This window comes from Chiloscyllium plagiosum, chromosome 1, assembly GCF_004010195.1.
Source record: "Chiloscyllium plagiosum isolate BGI_BamShark_2017 chromosome 1, ASM401019v2, whole genome shotgun sequence".
Classification (NCBI taxonomy): Eukaryota; Metazoa; Chordata; class Chondrichthyes; order Orectolobiformes; family Hemiscylliidae; genus Chiloscyllium; species Chiloscyllium plagiosum.
Window position 1 is genome coordinate 51,525,311 of NC_057710.1, and position 19,177 is coordinate 51,544,487.

At 39.8% G+C, this 19,177-nt stretch overlaps 1 protein-coding gene across 2 annotated transcripts in view; it reads right to left on the reverse strand.

Annotated features, from left to right (window-relative positions):
* slc14a2 (solute carrier family 14 member 2) overlaps positions 1 to 19,177 on the reverse strand; it is a 118,117-nt gene that overhangs the window by 47,460 nt on the left and 51,480 nt on the right. For both annotated transcript variants that reach the window (XM_043686191.1, XM_043686250.1), the window contains exon 3: positions 8,776 to 8,883. In XM_043686191.1, the coding sequence (XP_043542126.1) occupies positions 8,776 to 8,883 (108 nt within the window). The remainder of the gene's footprint in view (positions 1 to 8,775; positions 8,884 to 19,177) is intronic.

A 19,177-nucleotide genomic window follows, 5' to 3' on the forward strand; every position in this document is an offset into this window, starting at 1 on the left:
GTTGGGTGTTTTGAAAAGATAGACGAGTTCCCAGAACCTGATGGAATCTACCCCAGAACACTGAGGGAGGCAGGTGAGGAAATTGCTGGGGTCTTGCACGAAATCTTTGTATCCTCTTTAGTCCCAGGAGATGTCCCAGAGGACTCCACATTTGGAGTATTGTGTGTAGTTTTGGGACCCATATCTCAGGAAGGATGTACTGGCCCTGGAGTGTGTTCAGAGGACGTTCACAAGAACAGTCCCAGCAACGGAAATCTTTATACATGAGGAACGTTTGAGGTCTCTGTGTTTATACTTGATGGAGTTGAGAAGGATGAGGAGGGGTCTAATTGAAACATATAGAATACTAAAGAGCCTGGACAGAGTAGATGTTGGGAAGATATTTCCATTGGTCAGAGAGACTAGGAGGGAATATCCACTCGACACCTCCTTCAAACAACTGGCAAAGTTAGGGTCCAGGCTAATTTCTTGATTTTTTTTGTGGGGGGTCTGGCCTGGTCCATAACAGGTCTTTATCAATCTTTTTCTCTAATCATACCCATAGAAATTTTTAGTCACTTTTTATGTTCCCTGCAAGCTTACTCTATCACTTTATTTTCCTTTCTTAATCAATCCCTTTGTCCTCCTCTACAAAATTCTAAACTGCTCCCATTCTCAGGTCTGTTGTTTTTTCTCAGCTAATTTGTGTCCCACTTCCTTGGATCTAATACTACTGCTAATTTCCCTCATAAGTCCTGGTTTGGCCAACTTTCTTGTTTTATTTTGCACCAGATAGGAATGAACAATGTTCCAGTTCATCCATATACTCTCTGGATGTTTACTGTTGCCACTCCACTGTCACATCTTTAAGTAACAATACTAATCTACGATGGCCCTGTTTGATCCTGGCCTTTGATTTCCTTGCCTATCATTTTAAAAAATTCCTATTTCTGTTTTTTGTTCTTGTCCTTAACTCGCCTTCCTCCAACTCTTTGTATTAGTTCCCATTTCACTCCCATTTTAGGTTAAAGCCTCCCCAAACAATCTTGCAAATACTCCATCCTAGACATCAGTCCCAGAATGAGATAAGAGAGTTGCGCCTGAGAAATGTCCAACAACAATCCTGAGCTATCTTTGAATTCCTATCACAGGAATAACACAACATCACTGGAAATTTGGCAGTAATATCTTTTACACACATAACAAATTTATCACAGTATAAAGTCTCACGAACGTCAGATCTGACAATTTCCTGACTAAAGTGAAAAATCACTTGGCAGATGCATATTTTAGAGTTTAGATCAGAGTGGTGCTGCAAAAGCACAGCAGGTCAGGCAGCATCCGAGGAGCAGGAAAATTGATGTTTCGGGCAAAAGCCCTTCATCAGGAATCCGAAACAGGATGCTGCCTGACCTGCTATGCTTTTCCAGCACCACTCTGATCTAAACTCTGGTTTCCAGCACCTCCAGTCCTCACTTTTGCCTAGATGCATATTCCAGCCAATTTGATGACAATCACTTGTTTAGGTTCCCAGAATCTGACGTCAGAAAAGACAATGGGAGAAACAGCCCTGTCAATCTTGCAAAATCCTTCTTACTAACCTCTGGAAGAGCTGTCTCTCATAGTCATACTCACGGAATTATATCTTATAGAAGTGGACCAGTTACCACCATTGCCATCTCTGTCTCACTGGAGGACAAACCAAGCTGAGATGGCAATGCAGTCAGGAGGGAGTTGACCTGGGAGTATTCAGTATTGATTCTGGACCTCATGAAGTCTCATGGCTTCAGATTAAACATGGATAAGGAAGAATCCTGCTAACTTCGAAGGAACCATCTACCGACCTCCTCCTGCTGATGAATCAGTACTCCTCCACGTTGAACAACACTTGGAAGAAACACTGAGGGTGGCAAGGGTACAAAATGTACTCTGTGTGGGCAATTTCAGTGTCCACCAACAAGGGTGGTTTAGTAGCAACACTACTATAGAAGTAGTCGGATTCTAAAGGACTGCTGGACTTGGTCTGTGGCAAGTGATGAGGAAGCAATATACTTGGTCTCATCCTTACTAATCTGCCAGCTGCAGATGCATCTGTCCATGACAGTATTGGAAAGGGTGTCCACCGCACAGTCCTTGTGGAGCTGAAATCTTGCCTAAGATCGTGGGCGGCACAGTGGCACAGTGGTTAGCACTGCTACCTCACAGCGCCAGAGACCCGGGTTCAGTTCCCGCCTCAGGCGACTGACTGTGTGGAGTTTGCACGTTCTCCCCGTGTCTGCGTGGGTTTCCTCCGGGTGCTCCGGTTTCCTCCCACAGTCCAAAGATGTGCGGGTTAGGTGAATTGGCCATGCTAAATTGCCCGTAGTGTTAGGTAAGGGGTAAATGTAGGGATATGGGTGGGTTACGCTTCGGCTGGTCGGTGTGGACTTGTTGGGCCGAAGAGTCTGTTTCCACACTGTAATGTAATGTAATCTAATCTAAATAACCTCCATTGTGTTGTGTGACACTATCACCGTGCTAAATGGGACAAACTATGAACAGATCCAGTAGCTCAGGACAGTATGCCCATGAGGAGCAGTGGGCCATCAACAGCAGCAGAATTGTACTCTGGCACAATCTGTAACCTCGTGGCCTGACATATCCCCCACTCAATCATTACCATCAACCATGGTTCAATGAAGAGTGCAGGAGGGTGTGCCAGAAGGAGCACCAAGCACACCTAAAAATTGGGTGTTGATCTGGTGAAGCTAACAGACAGAACAACTTGTACATTAAACAGCATAAGCAGCAACATATAGAAGTTATGGGAAACTCGGAAAAAGTGGCTCTATTATTTCATCAAGTTATTGGGACAATAGAAAGGAATGACCTAAATTCAAAAACCAGATGTTTGGGCACAGATGAGAAAAGATAAAAACGGGAAGTCATTGTGGAAGTGGGGCACAGGGACCCAACAGTAACCACAAGATAGGATAGAGCACAAAGGAAGTAATAATGGGACCTTGTCAGAAAAGCTCAGAGATAATGATGGAAGATTTTAAGTTACATAAAGACTGGAAAATCAGGTAGTTCCAGGTAGCCTTGATGATAAACTCATCGAATGTTTCTTTGTCAATTTGTGACAACAACATATTTGGAGCCAAATAGAGAGCAGTCTTTTCTAGATCAGCGCTTTAAACCTAGATGAATGATCTTATAGTGAAGACTCCATTGGGTAGCAGTGACCATTGTAAGTATTCAATTTTGAATTCTGTTTGAGGGATAGGGAATTCGGTCTGAGAATAAGAACATTTTAAAATTTAAGTAAGGGCTACTTATGTGAGTAAGAAAGCAGAGTATGAAAGTGAGCTGGCAAATTAAGTTGAAAACTGGGTCAATCAAGATGAAATGGCTGACATTTAAGGTATGCCGAATACACAGAATAGATAGTTTAAAATCACACAACACCAGGTTATAGTCCAACAGGTTTATTTGGAAACATTAGCTTTCAGAGCACTACTCCTTCATCAGGGGGTTGTGGAGTATAAGATTATAAGGCACAGAATTTATAGCAAAAGTTTACAGTGTGATATAACTGAAATTATATATTGAAAAGACCTGGATTGTTTGTTAAGTCTCTCATTTTTTTAGAATGAACATGTTGGTTTCAGTTCTTTCATATGTAAATCACAGAACATTTAAAAATTAAATTCTCAAATGAACTTTAACAATTGGTGTCATGTCAGCCCAGATAATGTATGTAAGGTGGGAGCTGCCCATGTGTGAGACTGTCTGTGCCACAACGGTCAGACTGATTGTAATCCAAAAAATGGAGTTACAGAATCTTGCATGGATTCATGCAGTTTTAGAGCAACGTAAAATGTAATTCTGCAAATACAAATTCACCCCACAAACTTATATGCATATGTGTGCATGTGGGTGTGTGTGTGTGTGGGGGGTGGGAGGTGTTATGAGTGTATGGGTCTGTAGGAATTGAATTGAATTTACTGTCACATATACCGAGGCACAGTGAAAAGCTTTGTCTTGCGAGCAATACAGGCAGATCACAGGGTTAAGTAGCATAGATGGTAAATAATAGGTAAACAGCGGCAAAAACAAAAACATAGGTACAGGCGAATGTTAAGAGTTTGTGAGTCTATTCACTATTCGAACAACAGTAAGGTAGAAACTGTTATGAAACCAGCTGCTGTGTGTGTACAGGCTTCTGTACTTTCTCCCCGATGGTAGAAGTTGTAGAAAACATTGCCAGGTTGGGATGGATCTTTGAGAATGCTGGCAGCCTTTCCTTGACAGTGGACTTGGTAGATGGATTCTGTAGATGGGAGGTTGTCTGGGCCGAGTTCACCACTCTCTTAACCATCTCCGATCTTGAATGGTACAGTTGCCATACATCCAGACAGAATACTCTCGACACTCTGACATGTCTTGTAGAAGATTGTATGGTGTTGTTCTGAAAGCCGGGCAGTTTGCTACGAGCAATGATCTATTTGAGGTTTGATGGTTGTTTAAAGGCAAGAACTGGAGGTGTGGGGAATCACAGACCCATACACTCATGCAGACCCTCTCTCATACGCTCACACATACACTCCCACACTCTCACATGCACCCTATCACAGACTTATATCCCTTTATGCTCACACTCACACACATACACACACTCTCTCACAGACACTCATAACCGTCCCCCCACCACACACACAGACACACACACACACACATTCACGCATAAACATATAAGTCTGTGGGGTGAATTTGTACTTGCAGAATTACATTTTACTTTGCTCAAAAACTGCATGAATCCATGTAAGATTTTGTAATCCATTCTGTAAAAGATGAGAGACATAACAAACAATCCAGGTCTTTTTCAATATATAATTTCAGTTATATCACACTGTAGACCTTTGCAATAAATTCTGTGTCTTACGATCTTATACTCCACAATCATCTGATGAAGGAGCAGTGCTACGAAAGCTAGTGCTTCCAAATAAACCTGTTGGACTATACCTGGTGTTGTGTGATTTTAAACTTTGTACACCTCAATCCAATACCGGCATCTCCAAATCATGACAGAATGGATACATGGCATCAAATAACAAAAATTCCAAGGGACAGGCCCATCATCTCTGATTAGCCAGGAAAGTTAAAAATAGCATCAAATACAAAGAAAAAGCCTATAATTGAATAAAGACAGGAGTTAAGTCAGAAGATTGAGCAGATGTTTTTTGTCAAAAAAAGCAAGGATTGACCATAAAAGTAAGCAAGGAGGGAAACATTTGTCTGAGAGAAAGTTAACCAGAAATATGAAAACAGATAGTAAGAGTCTGTATAAATGTTTTAAAAAGAAAAGAATTAACAAAGTGAGCACTGTTCCTTCAGAAAGTGAATCTAGAGAATTCGTAATGGAAAATAAGAAGGCATACGAATCCAATGAACATTTTGCTTTAGTCTTCAGTTCAGAGGATGCAAGGAAAAAGACAATCACCAGAGAAGCAGATATGGATTGACAAGTGCCAAGGTCCTGAGGAAGCTCATCATTGGCTCTTAAAGAAGTGGCTAGTGAGATAGTGGAGTTCAATGTAGCTAAGTGTGAGGCGATTCACTTTGGTAAGAGTAACAAAAAGATGGGGTACGAAGGATGTGGTGGCACTGGAACGGGTGCAGAGGAGGTTTACTAGGATGTTGCCTGGTATGGTAGAAAGATCGTATTAGGAAAGGCTGAGGCACTTGGGGTTGTTTTCATTGGAGAAAAGAAGGTTTAGGGGTGACTTGATAGAGGTGTATAAGATGATTAGGGGTTTAGATAGGGTCGACAGTGAGAATCTTTTTCCACTTATGGAGTCAGCTATTACAAGGGGGCATAGCTTTAAATTAAGGGGGGGTAAGTATAGGACAGATGTTAGGGGTAGGTTCTTTGCTCAGCGAGTCGTGAGTTCATGGAATGCCCTGCCAGTAGCAGTGGTGGACTCTCCCTCATTATGGGCATTTAAGCGGGCATTGGATAGGCATATGGAGGATCGTGGGCTAGTGTAGGTTAGGTAGGCTTGAATCGGCGCAACATCGAGGGCCGAAGGGCCTGTACTGCGCTGTATTCTTCTATGTTCTATGTTCTATAGTTGAATCATTGGCATCAATGTTCCCAAGTTTGCTAGATTCAGGAAAGATCCTATTAGATTGAAATATTCCACATGTGGCTTCTTTATTCAAAAAGTGAAGGGGATAGAAAGTAGGAAACTACAGGATAGTTAGCTTAACATCTATCATAGGTAAAATATTAGATGATATTATTAAAGAAGCGGTAGTAAGGCACTTAGCTTGTTTTCAGCTACTTGGATAGAGTCAACAGGATTTTGTGACTAATCTGTTGGAGTTCTTTGAGGAGATAACATGTACTGTAGATAAAGGGGAACCAGTAGATGTATTGTACTTAAATTTCTAGTGTTTATTTAATAAGGTGCCACATGAAAGGTTGTTGGAGAAAATTAAAGCTCATGATTTAGGGATAGTATTTTGGCAAGGATGGAAGATTGACTAACAGTGTAGCAGAGTGTAGACACAATTGGTTCTTCTTCAGGTTGGTAAGATGTAACAAGTTATGTGCCACAGTGATCAGTGTTTGAACCTGAATTGTTTACCATTTATATAAATGACTTGGACAAAGGGCGGAGAGAGTGCTAGGTAGCTAAGTGGGTGGGAAAGATGTGACTAATTGAGTATGATATAGGAAAATGCAAAATTATCCATTTTGTTAGGCAGAATAATAAAGAAGCATCTTATCTAAATGGTGAGTGCTCTGAGATGTAGAAGAATGTTGAGGATTTTGTGCATGAATTGAAAAAGGTTAGTATGCAGAGCACAGCAAGTAGCTAGAAAAGCTTAAATAATGTTATTATTCGTTGTGAGGAGAATCAAATACGAACATAGCAAAGTTGTGCTTCAGTTATCTAGAGCATTGGTGAGGTCATATTTGGAGTATTGCACACAGTATTGGTCACTGAATTTAAATGGAAATATAAATATATTGAAGGACGTTCCGAGAAGATTAACTGCACTAACATCTGAAAAGGTTGTATAGAATAAGTTTGTATCCATAGGAGTTTTGAAGAGTAAGAGGTGACCTCACTGAAACATCCTGAGGGACTTTGTCAGGGTAAATGTGAAGAGGATCTTCCTTTTGTAGAAAATCCAGAACTAGTAGTCACTGCTTAAAAATAAGGGTCAAGAGTCTTTTGGAGCTTTCTTTATGAAAGATGGTGAAAGCAGGATCCTTTAAATATTTTTAAGGCAGCAGTAAGACAGATTTTTGTTAAGCAAGGGAATAAAAGGGTGCTGGGAAAAGGCAGGAATGTGCATGTTATAATCAGCTCCGCCACAATCCTATTCAATGGTGGAGCAGCTTGAGGAGTGGAATGGCCCATCCTGCTCCTTGTTCATAAATCTGTATGTTTGACGAAAGGCTGAAGTTTTATGGAATATCCTGAATGAATGCAGCTGTAAGAATACTTGGCATGGTTGCTCAGTGGTTAGTGTTGCTGCCTCACAGTGCCAGGGACCTCGGTTCGATTCCACCTTTGGGCGACTGTGTGGAGTTAGCACGTTCTCCAAGTGTCTGTGTGGGTTTCCTACCAATGCTCCAGTTTCCCCTCACAGTCCAGAGAAGTACAGTTTAGGTGGATTGGCCATGCTAAGTTGCCGATAATGTCCAGGGATGTGTAGATTAGGGTGGGTTAGCCATGGGAAATGCAGGGTGATAGTCAGGGGGGTGGGATGCTCTTCAGAGGGTTGGTGAGGACCAGATGGGCTGAATGGTTTGCTTGCACACTACCAGAATTCCATGAATACTCATGGAATTCAGTGCCATGTACTAGATCAGAACCCCTGCTACTGAATTTAATGTGCGCCTACTTTATCACCAGTGTCCTGAAGCCTCAATATTTAATGTCTCGAGAATACATTGTCAGAAAATGTTAAACTTATATCAATAGCACTATCAAGTCACACAACTACTGATAACAATAAGGTTAAGAAAAGCAACATTTTGGGAATATTCTAACTTACAAGATACTCTTCAAGTTGCACATAATCCTAACTTGGAAAAATAAGATTTTAGTATTACTGGACTGAAGTCATGGAATTCCTAACATTATTGTGGGTTTGTTATCACTGGCATCATTATAAGGATTACTTGGTTCTGAAAGAAATTTTACTGAGGAAGGAAGAGAAATGTCTGGCATAAACAAAAAAGAAGCTTTTGTAGGATTTAGTTTTAGCAATACAAAACCTGTGGGAACTCTATCTGAAGCCGCAGAACAAAATAAGACCAATAATGTTTATTAATACTGAAGGATTGAGTTTTATACCAGGTCTACAGGAAACAGGGACTTCAACTTTTATAACAGTCTAAGAACTCTGTGACCATAGGAAACTGCATTATATCAAATATTCAATTTTTTTTCAAAATGATGAGAAATGCTATGAGTGCACAATGTTATGGATTGTAGTGAAGATGTCCATGAATTATTTATAACTGTTGCTAACATTCTCAAGCATCACTTGTGTTTGTCATGTCCTGTTGCTAGCCATAATATTACCTGTATTCAAGCCATCTGGAACTTAACTGGTGAACATTACTAAGGTACAGGAAGAACTTGTTCAATACGATAAGAGCATGCATAAATCATTAATAGTATCTTGCTAGTCTCTTATACGTGAATCTGTGACCTTCCTCACGTCCACAATCATTCGCAAAATTTTTGACCTGACCTGCATTGAAAATAAATGGTCAATATATTTTCATACCTTTGAGCCAATTCCTTCACAGATATCTGTTCTGATATCACTCTGTTTAATTATTATTTCCTCCTGTATGATTTCTGTTCTCTGATGATCCATGAATGGAAATGTTTCCTGAACAAAAACATTTACTGAAATATGTTAGTTTGTTCAAATGTTTTTGAAGTTTTTTTATAATCAAACAACCCAATATTCATAGCAAACATACACAAAAATAGCTTATCTTGGATATTTACAGCATAATTTTAATATGTAGCTCAATAGAAAACTGCATGTAGCTAGGCAAAATGTGTCAATGTCTTAATTTGGTTGCTTATTCAAAGAATATCAATCAGTACAAATTTATTATTTTGCTATACCTTCACTTTTCCAAAAATAAAATCATAATTTTTAAATAAAACCATTACCAACATCAACGATTTACTCTAACTGCAGTTAGGACAACCAGTATGCTGAATTGATATAATTTATGTGACATATTAAATATGATTACTTCGTCAATCTAGAAACAAAGCCATTCAGAGAATGTGGGTAGAGGGGATAATGCTGTGTGGGTGGGAAGAGGACAAGGTGTCTTAATTTGTCATTGTGAGAAAAATCTTTCTTTCAATATGCACAAAGGAATTCAAACAAATTCCAATCAAGGCAACAGCTTTGGTTTAACAATTTTGTTAATGAATTTGTTATCGCGTCTGACATAATATTTTAAGCATGTGAGCAAATATTTCACTTCTTTATTAATCAATAGATTACATATAAAAGTTACTGAAAGAAATGATTTACTACAGTGTTAGGTTTGCACAGCTCAGTTCCAGAAGTATAATAGTTAACTGAATTGATGCCATGTATGTAGCAAATCAGATATCACTTTGTCAATCTAAAAACAGAGCCATGTAGAGATGATGATGGTGGTGGTGGTGGGTAGGGGATGCAGGGGTGGGATTTGGGGGGGAGGTGAGGAGGGATCATGCATGGGGAAATGGCCTCAACTTATCATTATGATACAAATCATTCTTTCTAGACAAGAAACAGCAAAATTATAACTGATAGGAGAAGAGTTTCAGATCCACCAACGAAGGAAGAACTATTGGGTTTGATTATTAGGAATGAGTTGGGTGAAGTGGACCAAGAATCAATAGGGCACCATTTAGGGAATTATGTTATATGTTAGCTATAGAAATTGGAAGACAGTCAATTTCAACTGGTTAAGAACATATCAGACCCTGATCATCAAAAGTTAGCAGGCAAAACCACAACAGAATAATGGTATGCTTTTAAAGAGCAAATAATTCGCTAATGACAAAAGATATAGACAGCAAAATAAAATAGATTAAGTGTGTAATAAACAGATGTCAGTATGATAATGAAGTGAGATTTAAAGCTAGCTTTAGAGGGATTATCTAAAAGGAAATAAATGAGATAAAGAGAAAGTCAAGGAAGACACTGGCAGTTAACATAAAAGGGAATCCAGAAATCTTTTCTTGGCATTTAAATAGTAAAAAAGTAGTACAGGCACGGTGGAGCCAGTCAAGAATCCAAAAGTTGATTATATGTAGAGGCAGGAGACATAGATGAATTGTAACAGTAGCAACGGTTTAGACACGTGATGGACTAAAAGTTGATAGATATGAGGTATCAGAAAGCCTGGTCACACCTAAATTTGGTAAGTTACCCTAACTACGTAGAATATTTTATGAGAGGATGTTTCTCCTCATGGGAGAGTTTCAGAGAAGACAGAATTGTCTCAGAATAATGGGTGCTAATTTAAGTCTGAGATGAGAAGGATTTTCTTCTCTTAGAGTTGAGAGTATTTGGAACCCTTTGCTACAGAGAGCTGCTGGGTCAGAGTTCTTGTGTATATTAAAACTGAGATAGATAAAGTCTTGATCAGTAGGGGAATCAAGAATTGTGGGGAAAATGCACAATAGTGGATATGAGGAATGTCAGATCAGCCATGATCCTATTGAATGATAGAATAGGCTCAAGGGGCTATTCAGACGACTTCTGTTCCTATTTCTTTTGGTCTTATGGTTAAATCCAAGGCAGGACAGAAATTATGGAGCACAGAGTTTGCAATTTTGACCATAATGAGGCTAACTATTGTTCTCTGAGGGAGGGAATATCTTCATAGAGAAAATGACTTCCATTTAGAAAGCAATCTTCCAGTCTTTGATGTGGTTGTAGAGGTCTGGAAAATCGCAGATATTAAATTTTCATTCCAAAAGGGTATAATAATTAGGCCAGCAACTACAGACCAATTTATTCTTAGTCAGACGAAAGCTTTTTCAGACAATAATCCACAGTTACTCTGAGAATTACTGATTGAATAACTAAACCTAACACACAATTCAGCACCTGGAAAAAGTGTTCAAAGATAATATGCTTAACCAATCTTACAAAGCTTTTAACAGAAAGCTGATAAGGGTAATGTGAAGATTTGTGTACATGATTTTTCGAAAGGTTTTGATGTAATGCCACTGTGACAGATAACAAAATGTACCAGGAAATTTAAAGACCGTGTAATAAAAGGGGCAGTGACAATTTGTAAAGTTTGCTGAATGACAGAGGACAGTTGCTTTTTTGGACTTTAGAAAGGTAAACTGTGGTCTTATTAGATTTTTTAGATTTTATTTTTATTGTGAGGTTTTCTAAGGGATGATAATAGGGTTACTGTTCTTCTTTGTGTACATTGATGTCATAGACCTGGATGTATAGGACACAATACCAAAATTCTGGATGTTATGAAACCCAGACGGATTGTTAGGAGGACAGAGCTAAACATTCTAAGAATGGACAGGTAAGTGGCAGATGAAATTTAAACCAGAGAAGTAAGAAATGTGATGTAGAATGAAGCGAAACATTATAAAGTAAAGGTCACAACTTTAAAGGAAATGAGGTTACAAGGAGATGGGGGATGAAAACTTGCACAAATCATTGAAGGTAGCAGAGGAGGTTGCAAAGATGATTAAAAAGACCCAGACTGACAGTTAACATAATGGTGAATCCCAAGGTCTTCCATGCACATTTAAACAGTACCTGGAGGTGTAGGGCTGATTAGGAACTGAAAAGGGGATTTACACATGGAGACAGGGAAGCATGGCTAAGATGTTAAATTAATATTTTTCATCTGCCTCTATTAAGGAAGCAGATGTTACCCAGGTCATGGTTACAGAGGAGGAATCTCAGTCACTAGGAGAGTTCAGAACTGATGAGGAAGAGGTTTTGAACTAGCTGTTGATACTCCAAATGCACTAGGACCAAGTAAAATACATCCAAAGATATTTAAAGAGGTGAGAGTGGAAACTGCAGAGAAATGGTCATAATCTTTCAGTCCTTCTAGAGACCTAAAGAATTGAAAATATATTCCTTTGTTCAAAAAAAGATTGTAAGGAAAAGGTCAACAGCTACAGATAACTGTGGCGATGTAGAAAGTTCTTGAAACAATGTTTAATAGTCTCACGGAGAAATATGGTTTATGTAGGGGTAGCCAGGATGTATATCCTAAGGGAAAATCACATCTAGCTAACTTGCTGAAGTTCTGTGAGGAGTTAACAGGGATGATTGATAAAGGTAATGCTGTTTGTTGCTACACATGGACTTCCAAAAGGCATTCAATGCTGTGTTGCTTCTGTGAAAAACTATAGTTCATGGATATGTGGAACAGTAGTAACTAGGGCACAAAATTGTTGCGGAGACAGGAAGCAGAGAATAATGTTAATTGGCATTGACAAATTGGTGGAAGGGGTAGAAAGGTGGCAGATGAGGTGCGATGTGGAGAAACATGAGGTTATATATTTTGATGGAAAGAACATAGAGAGACTGTATAATATAAACTCTAAGGGATGCATTGGAGCTGAGTGACCTGAATGAGTATGTACGTTAGTTATTAGGCAGGACAGGTGGAAAGAGTACTTAAAGCTACAATGTTCTAGCATTTGTTAATAGTGGCCTGGAGTATAAGAACAAGGGGGTTATGCTGAACCTGTGTAAGATACTAGTTATGTCCCAATTGGAGTATTATGTCCAGTTCTGAGCATTACACATCAGGAAACCTTTTTGGACACCTTGCAGGGTGTGTGACAATATTATGCCTTGAAAAGGGATTTGTTCCGTGTTGTTTCTTTTGCAGAGGGTTTTAATACTCTGGAAATAGAATGCCTGCTTCCGAAGCAGTGAGTAAACAGTTTGGAGCGCCATGAGTGTTCTTTTAAAAATTAGACAAAAGAAGTATGAGTGGGTGGAGTTAGACTCACGTAGCCCCAGGTTTTAGTTCTGCTTTCTGTTGAAGTTGAAGTGGGGTGTTTGCAACTAATAGATACAGCTCTCTCTGCTGTAGCTAAAAATTTGAGGGCTTTTTTTGCTAACTTGTTTATTTTGGTGTTTCTTTCTCCTGGACAGGAGGTACCACTTGAGACATCTGTTTTGGTAAATTTGCCTTTTCCAAGCATGTGTTCTTGCAATGCTGCTATATTTAAACAGTTATTGATTATTAATTTAATAATATATTCTTTTATTAAGTATTTCAGTAGAGTTAAAGTTATGCCAGTTCTTTTTTTCTGTTTATATTTTAACTGTGGTGTATGAATAAAATGTGTTTTGCTTAAAGCCCAGTAGTGGACCAATCCAACCACATCTGGAACACAGCAGAGTGACTATAATGGTTTGGCTGAAATGTTTTCCACTGTTAATATAGTTGAAAAATTGTTCAGAATCCAAGTTGCAGCACAGTTCAAAATAAAAATAATCGAACAAAGAGGCAACAATTGCACTATCTACATCATTCAAGAGGATAGTGTTGTGGTAGCCAAAGAATGGAAGTGTTTGTGGTTGATTTGAGTCAGATACCACACTGCATGGTGAAGAACTATTTATAAGAATTCAAGTCTGACTTTTGATGCTGATGTGACTAAGAAAGGACAAGTTCAACGAAAATATCTGACCTATGTATTTCAAAATAGAATCTCCAAGAGCAATAAACATTATCATCAAACAAGAATGAAACTCCAAGTAACAAAAAAAAATGAAAGAGGTAGATTCAACAAAAAACTCAAGAATTGAGGTAAATGGAAAAAGCAAAAATACTCAAGAAGTTGAAATAATAATTCCATTTACTTCAGCACAAATCTAAAGGTATAATGAGAACCAAATTTAATTGATACAGGTTGAAGCTATGGTATATCATAGTCCATTGAAAGCGTCTCTAAGGAAAAAACAATATACAAAGCTCCAAGATACTGCTATAACAAGGACCAAACCAATAACTTTAATGAATAGACTTAACATCTCTGGAGTGCTCCGTGAGAGAAATTCAAGAGGTCAAAGACTGTATAGTTCAAGAAAGAAATCCAAAGGCCATCAGGAAAGCCATCCAAAGGTTATAGAGTGTCATATCAACTCTTATTCAAAACATGTCACAGGAACTTAGAGTGAAGAAAGATCTTGTAGAAAACAGACCTGTGGTCAGTGTATACCTAACAGTCCCTGTAGTAATTAAAGTTATATTCACCACCTCTAGATTAGATTAGATTACCTACAGTGTGGAAACAGGCCATTTGGCCCAACAAGTCCACACCGATCCTCCGATGAGTAACCCATCCAGACATATTCCCCTACATTTACCCCTGACTAATTCACCCAACACTATGGGCAATTTAGCTTGGCCAATTCACCTAACCTGCACATCTTTGGACTGTGAGAGGAAACTGGAGCACCGAAGGAAACCCACATAGACACGGGGAGAAATACAAACTCCACACTGACAGTTGCCCAAGACAGGAATCAAACCTGGACGCTATGAGGCGGTAGTGCTAACCACTGAGCCACTGTGCTGCCTTCACTGAGTCACTGTGCCACCCTTACTGAGGTACCATGCCACCTTAGTTGAAGTAGTGCGATAAACTTAATTTATTTACAGAATAAAACTCTTCTGGATAGATCAGATATGTGGATATCTTTATTCACAGTGGGCCATTTTGGGCTAGCAAGATTCCCCCACACAAATATGTTGATACTTGGCTTATTGACTGGGGAGAGGACACTGCAGTCGGAGTGCTTTGACTCCAGAATGAGTGAATCTGGCAAAGGAATTTCTCCTTTACCTTAAAGTGCCTGCTATAGGTTGTGCAAATCTCTGTAACTCATAGGAGTGCGGGGGGTCACTATTGACCAGTAAATCACTATCTTTAAACAACGGCATAAAGACAATTGTGTATTTTTAGTAGTAATGGTTAAGAGATAACTGTCATAGAGTCATAGAGATGTACAGCATGGAAACACACCCTTCATATCCATGCCTAATAGATATCCGAACCCAATCTAGTCCCACCTGTCTGCAACCGGCCCATATCCCTCTAAACCCTTCCTATTCATATACCCATCCAGATGCCTTATAAATATTGCAATTGCACGAGTGTCCACCACTTCCTCTGGCAGCTCATTCCATACACGCACCACCCTCTGCGTGAAAAATTTGCCCCTTAGGTCTCTTTTATTTCTTTCCCCTCTCACCCTAATGCCCCTTAGGTCTCTTTTATTTCTTTCCCCTCTCACCCTAAACCTATGCCCTCTAGTTCTGGAGTTCCCCACCCCAGGGAAAAGATCTTGTCAATTACCCTATCTATGACCCTCATGATTTTGTAAATCTCTATGAGGTCACCCCTCAGCCTCCGATGCTCCAAGGAAAACAGCCCCAGCCTGTTCAGCCTCTCCCTATACCTCAAATCCTCCAACCCTAGCAACATCCTTGTAATTCTTTTGTGAACCCTTTCACGTCTCTCAACATCCTTCCGATAGGAAGGAGAACAGAATTGCACGTAATATTCTAAAAGTGACCTAACCAATGTCCTATACAGCCGCAACATGACCTCCCAACTCCTGTACTCAATACCCTGACCAATAAAGGAAAGCATACCAAATGCCTTCTTCACTATCCTATCTACTTGTGACTCCACTGTCAAGGAGCTATGAACCTGCACTCCAAGGTCTCTTTGTTCAGCAACACTCCCATTAAGTGTATAAGTCCTGCTAAGATTTACTTTCCCAAAATGCAACACTTCACATTTATCTAAATTAAACTCCATCTGCCACTTCTCATCCCATTGGCCCATTTGATCAAGATCCTATTCTAATCTAAGGTAACCATCTTTGCTGTCCACTACACATCCAACTTTTGAATTGCCACACAGGTTGCCACCCAGTTTGAGAGGGTTGTTAAGATGGCATATGGTGTGTTGGCGTTTATTAGTTGGGTGATTGAGTTTTGAGCCACGAGGTTATGCTTCAGCTATACAAATCACTGGTAAGGTTGCACCTGGAGTATTGTGTGCAGTTCTGTTCACTGCATTATAGGAAGGATGTGGAAGCTTTGGAAAGGGTTCAGACGAGATTTATTAGGGTGTTGCTTGGTATGGAAAGAAGGTCTTACAAAGAAAGGCTGAAGAAACTGAGGTTGTTTTCACTGGAGAGAAGAAGGTTGAGAGGTGACTTAATTGAGACGAATTAGATAATCAGAGGGCTAGATAGGATGGACAGTGAGAGCCTTTTTCCTCGGATGGTGAAGGCTAACTTGAGGAGACATAGCTTTAAATTGAGGGGTGATAGATTTAGGACAGAGATCAGGGGTAGTTTCTTTACTCAGAGAGTAGTGGAATGGCCTGCCTGCAACAATAGTAGACCCACCGACATTAAGGGCATTTAAATGGGCATTGAACAATAATGGAACGATGTAGGTTAGATCGGCGTCAGATTAATTTCACAGGTCATCACAACATCAAGGGCTGAAGGGCCTGTACTGCGTTGTAACCTTCTATGTTCTACATGAATGGATAATCCTCTCATTTCTCATCAGCGAAATTTGATGTATCTTGGTGAGATTGTTTCAACTCAAAGACAGCACATCTGATAGTGAAGAATCTCCTCATTAAGATGCTGAGGTGTCAGTCTGGATTATAGGTTCAAGTCTCTGCACCAGGTCTTGAACTTACAACCCCCAACTCAGATTTAAGATTACTTGCAACTGAGCTGTAACTGAGATTCAGGTGTGGTCAATTTTCCAAACCTTTTGTGTCTCAATGCCTTTCTATCAAATTTGTTGTTTTTGAACTAGAGGCATGGAAACAAATAGCGAAAAAGCATCGGTACAACTGATGAGATGCTGTAATGTGAAAACCTGGGGAGAAAATAAATATTGGTATCCATCTAGCTTACAAGTTAAATTCGAGCAGGTTAAAAAGCAAAACACTAACTAGAATACAGGAGAAGAATGACAGACAGATATTCAAAAACTGCACTTCGTTCAAATGAATTGATTTTTGAGTCAGATCTGTACCAGTAAGTGCCCTTCAAGTACAAAAGCAGGAATGCGTGCAGTACATTTATTAATAGATCATTGTTTAAGTCATCCTGGAACAATGCAATGGTGGGAGGCTGAAGAACATTGCATACCTCAGAAATCATAACTACACAATACACTTTTCTCTTTACACAGACCCAGAGCATTCAAATAGCAATAACTAAAAGGAATATCCATCCTATTGCACATATAGTTTGTAAAGACAAAAGAAGTCTCATCTCCCCTGCATCTCTTCATTGATCTCTCTACGTTTCTCCACATCACTTCTCACAGTTATTTCCAATTTTGAAGGCATTAATAGCGTGCAACTGTACGGAGAATAATACTTCACAGGAGTGTTATTGGGAAGCACTTTCTCCTGAAAAGATATTGGAAAATTGGAGGATTTGCATCAATGGATGTTGATGGATGCGATGGATAGATTGAAAATTCCACAGAGTCTGGTAAATTTATGTCAGACAAAGATGTTAAGGGTTACAGAGCCAAGGAGAGTCAGCCGAGTTGGTGTGTATAGAACAAATGCATAAAGTAATTCAGAAAGGAAGTCTCTCAAGAGCCAAGAGCTAAAGTATAAAACTTGGTGCAAGTGAGGGAAGGAGGTTTATGTCAGAATGTCAGAGGATGAGGGGCTGAGCGGATACTGAGGAGGAAGGTTTAAAGGAGATGTGCGAGGAAAGTTTTTTTATACTAGAGAGTTGTCGGTCTATTACCTCCTCTCTACTGCCAGGGGAGTCACAGAGTCATTGTGTTATACAGCACACAAACAGACTCTTACGTCCAACTTGTCCATACCAACCAGATATCCGAAAATGATCTTGTCCCATTTGCCAGCATTTGGTCCATATCCCTCCAAACCCTTCCTATTCATATACCCATCCAGATGTCTTTTAAATGTTGTAATTGTACCAGCCTCCACCACTTTGTCTGGCAACTCTTTCCATACACGCACCACCCTCTGCATGAAAAAGTTGACCTTTAGATCCCTTTTAAATCTTGTCCCTCTCACCTTAAACCTATGCCCTCTAATTCTGGACTCCCCTACCCTGGGAAAAAATCCTTGGCTATTCATCCTATTCATGACACTCTATAAGATCACCCCTCAGCTCTGACGTTCCAGGGAAAATAACCCCAGCCTATTTAGCCTCTCCCTAAAGCTCAAACTCTATAACCCTGGCAACATCTGAACACTTTCAATTTTCACAACATCTTTCCTATAGCAGGGAGACCAGAATTGAATGCAAAGTGCCCCTAACCGATGTCTTATATAGCGACAACATGGCCTCTCAACTTCTATACTCAATGCACTGACCAATAAAGGCAAGCATACCAAACATCTTCATCACTACCCTGTCAACCTGTGACTCCACTTTCAAGGAACTATGAAACTGTACCCTGAAGTCTCTTTGATTGGCAATGCTCTCCAGGTGGCAGAAGCAGACGTGACAGCAAAGTTTAAAAGGCATTTACATGAACATGCAGTGAATAGAGGGATACAGACCATGTGCAGGCAGATAGAATTAGTTCAGTCCTACCACAAATTCAACCCAAACTCTGGGTCAGATATGTCGATGACACGTTTGTAATCATTAAAAACACGGAAATAGAAAAAACACACCGGATCATCAACGCCACACTCACAGGAATCCGATTCACGAGAGAAGAAGAAAAGGATAGCCAACTCCCATTCCTAGACGTGATGGTACAGAGAACACCAAACGGAGAATTCACCACAAGGGTATACAGGAAAGCCACACACACAGACCAAGTACTAAACTATGAAAGTAACCACCCCAACACACACAAACAAAGCTGCATCAGGACACTATTCAAAAGGGCCACAACACACTGCAGCGCACCAGAACTGCAAAAAAAAGAAGAGGAACACCTATACAAGGTATTCACCAAAAACGGATACCCGCGCAACTTCAACAACAGATGCCTAAGAGAAAGACCACGGAACGAGGACATACCACAACCAAAAGGACTAGCCACACTACCATACATCAGGAGCACCTCGGAACTGACAGCCAGACTACTGCGACCCCGAGGACTCATAAC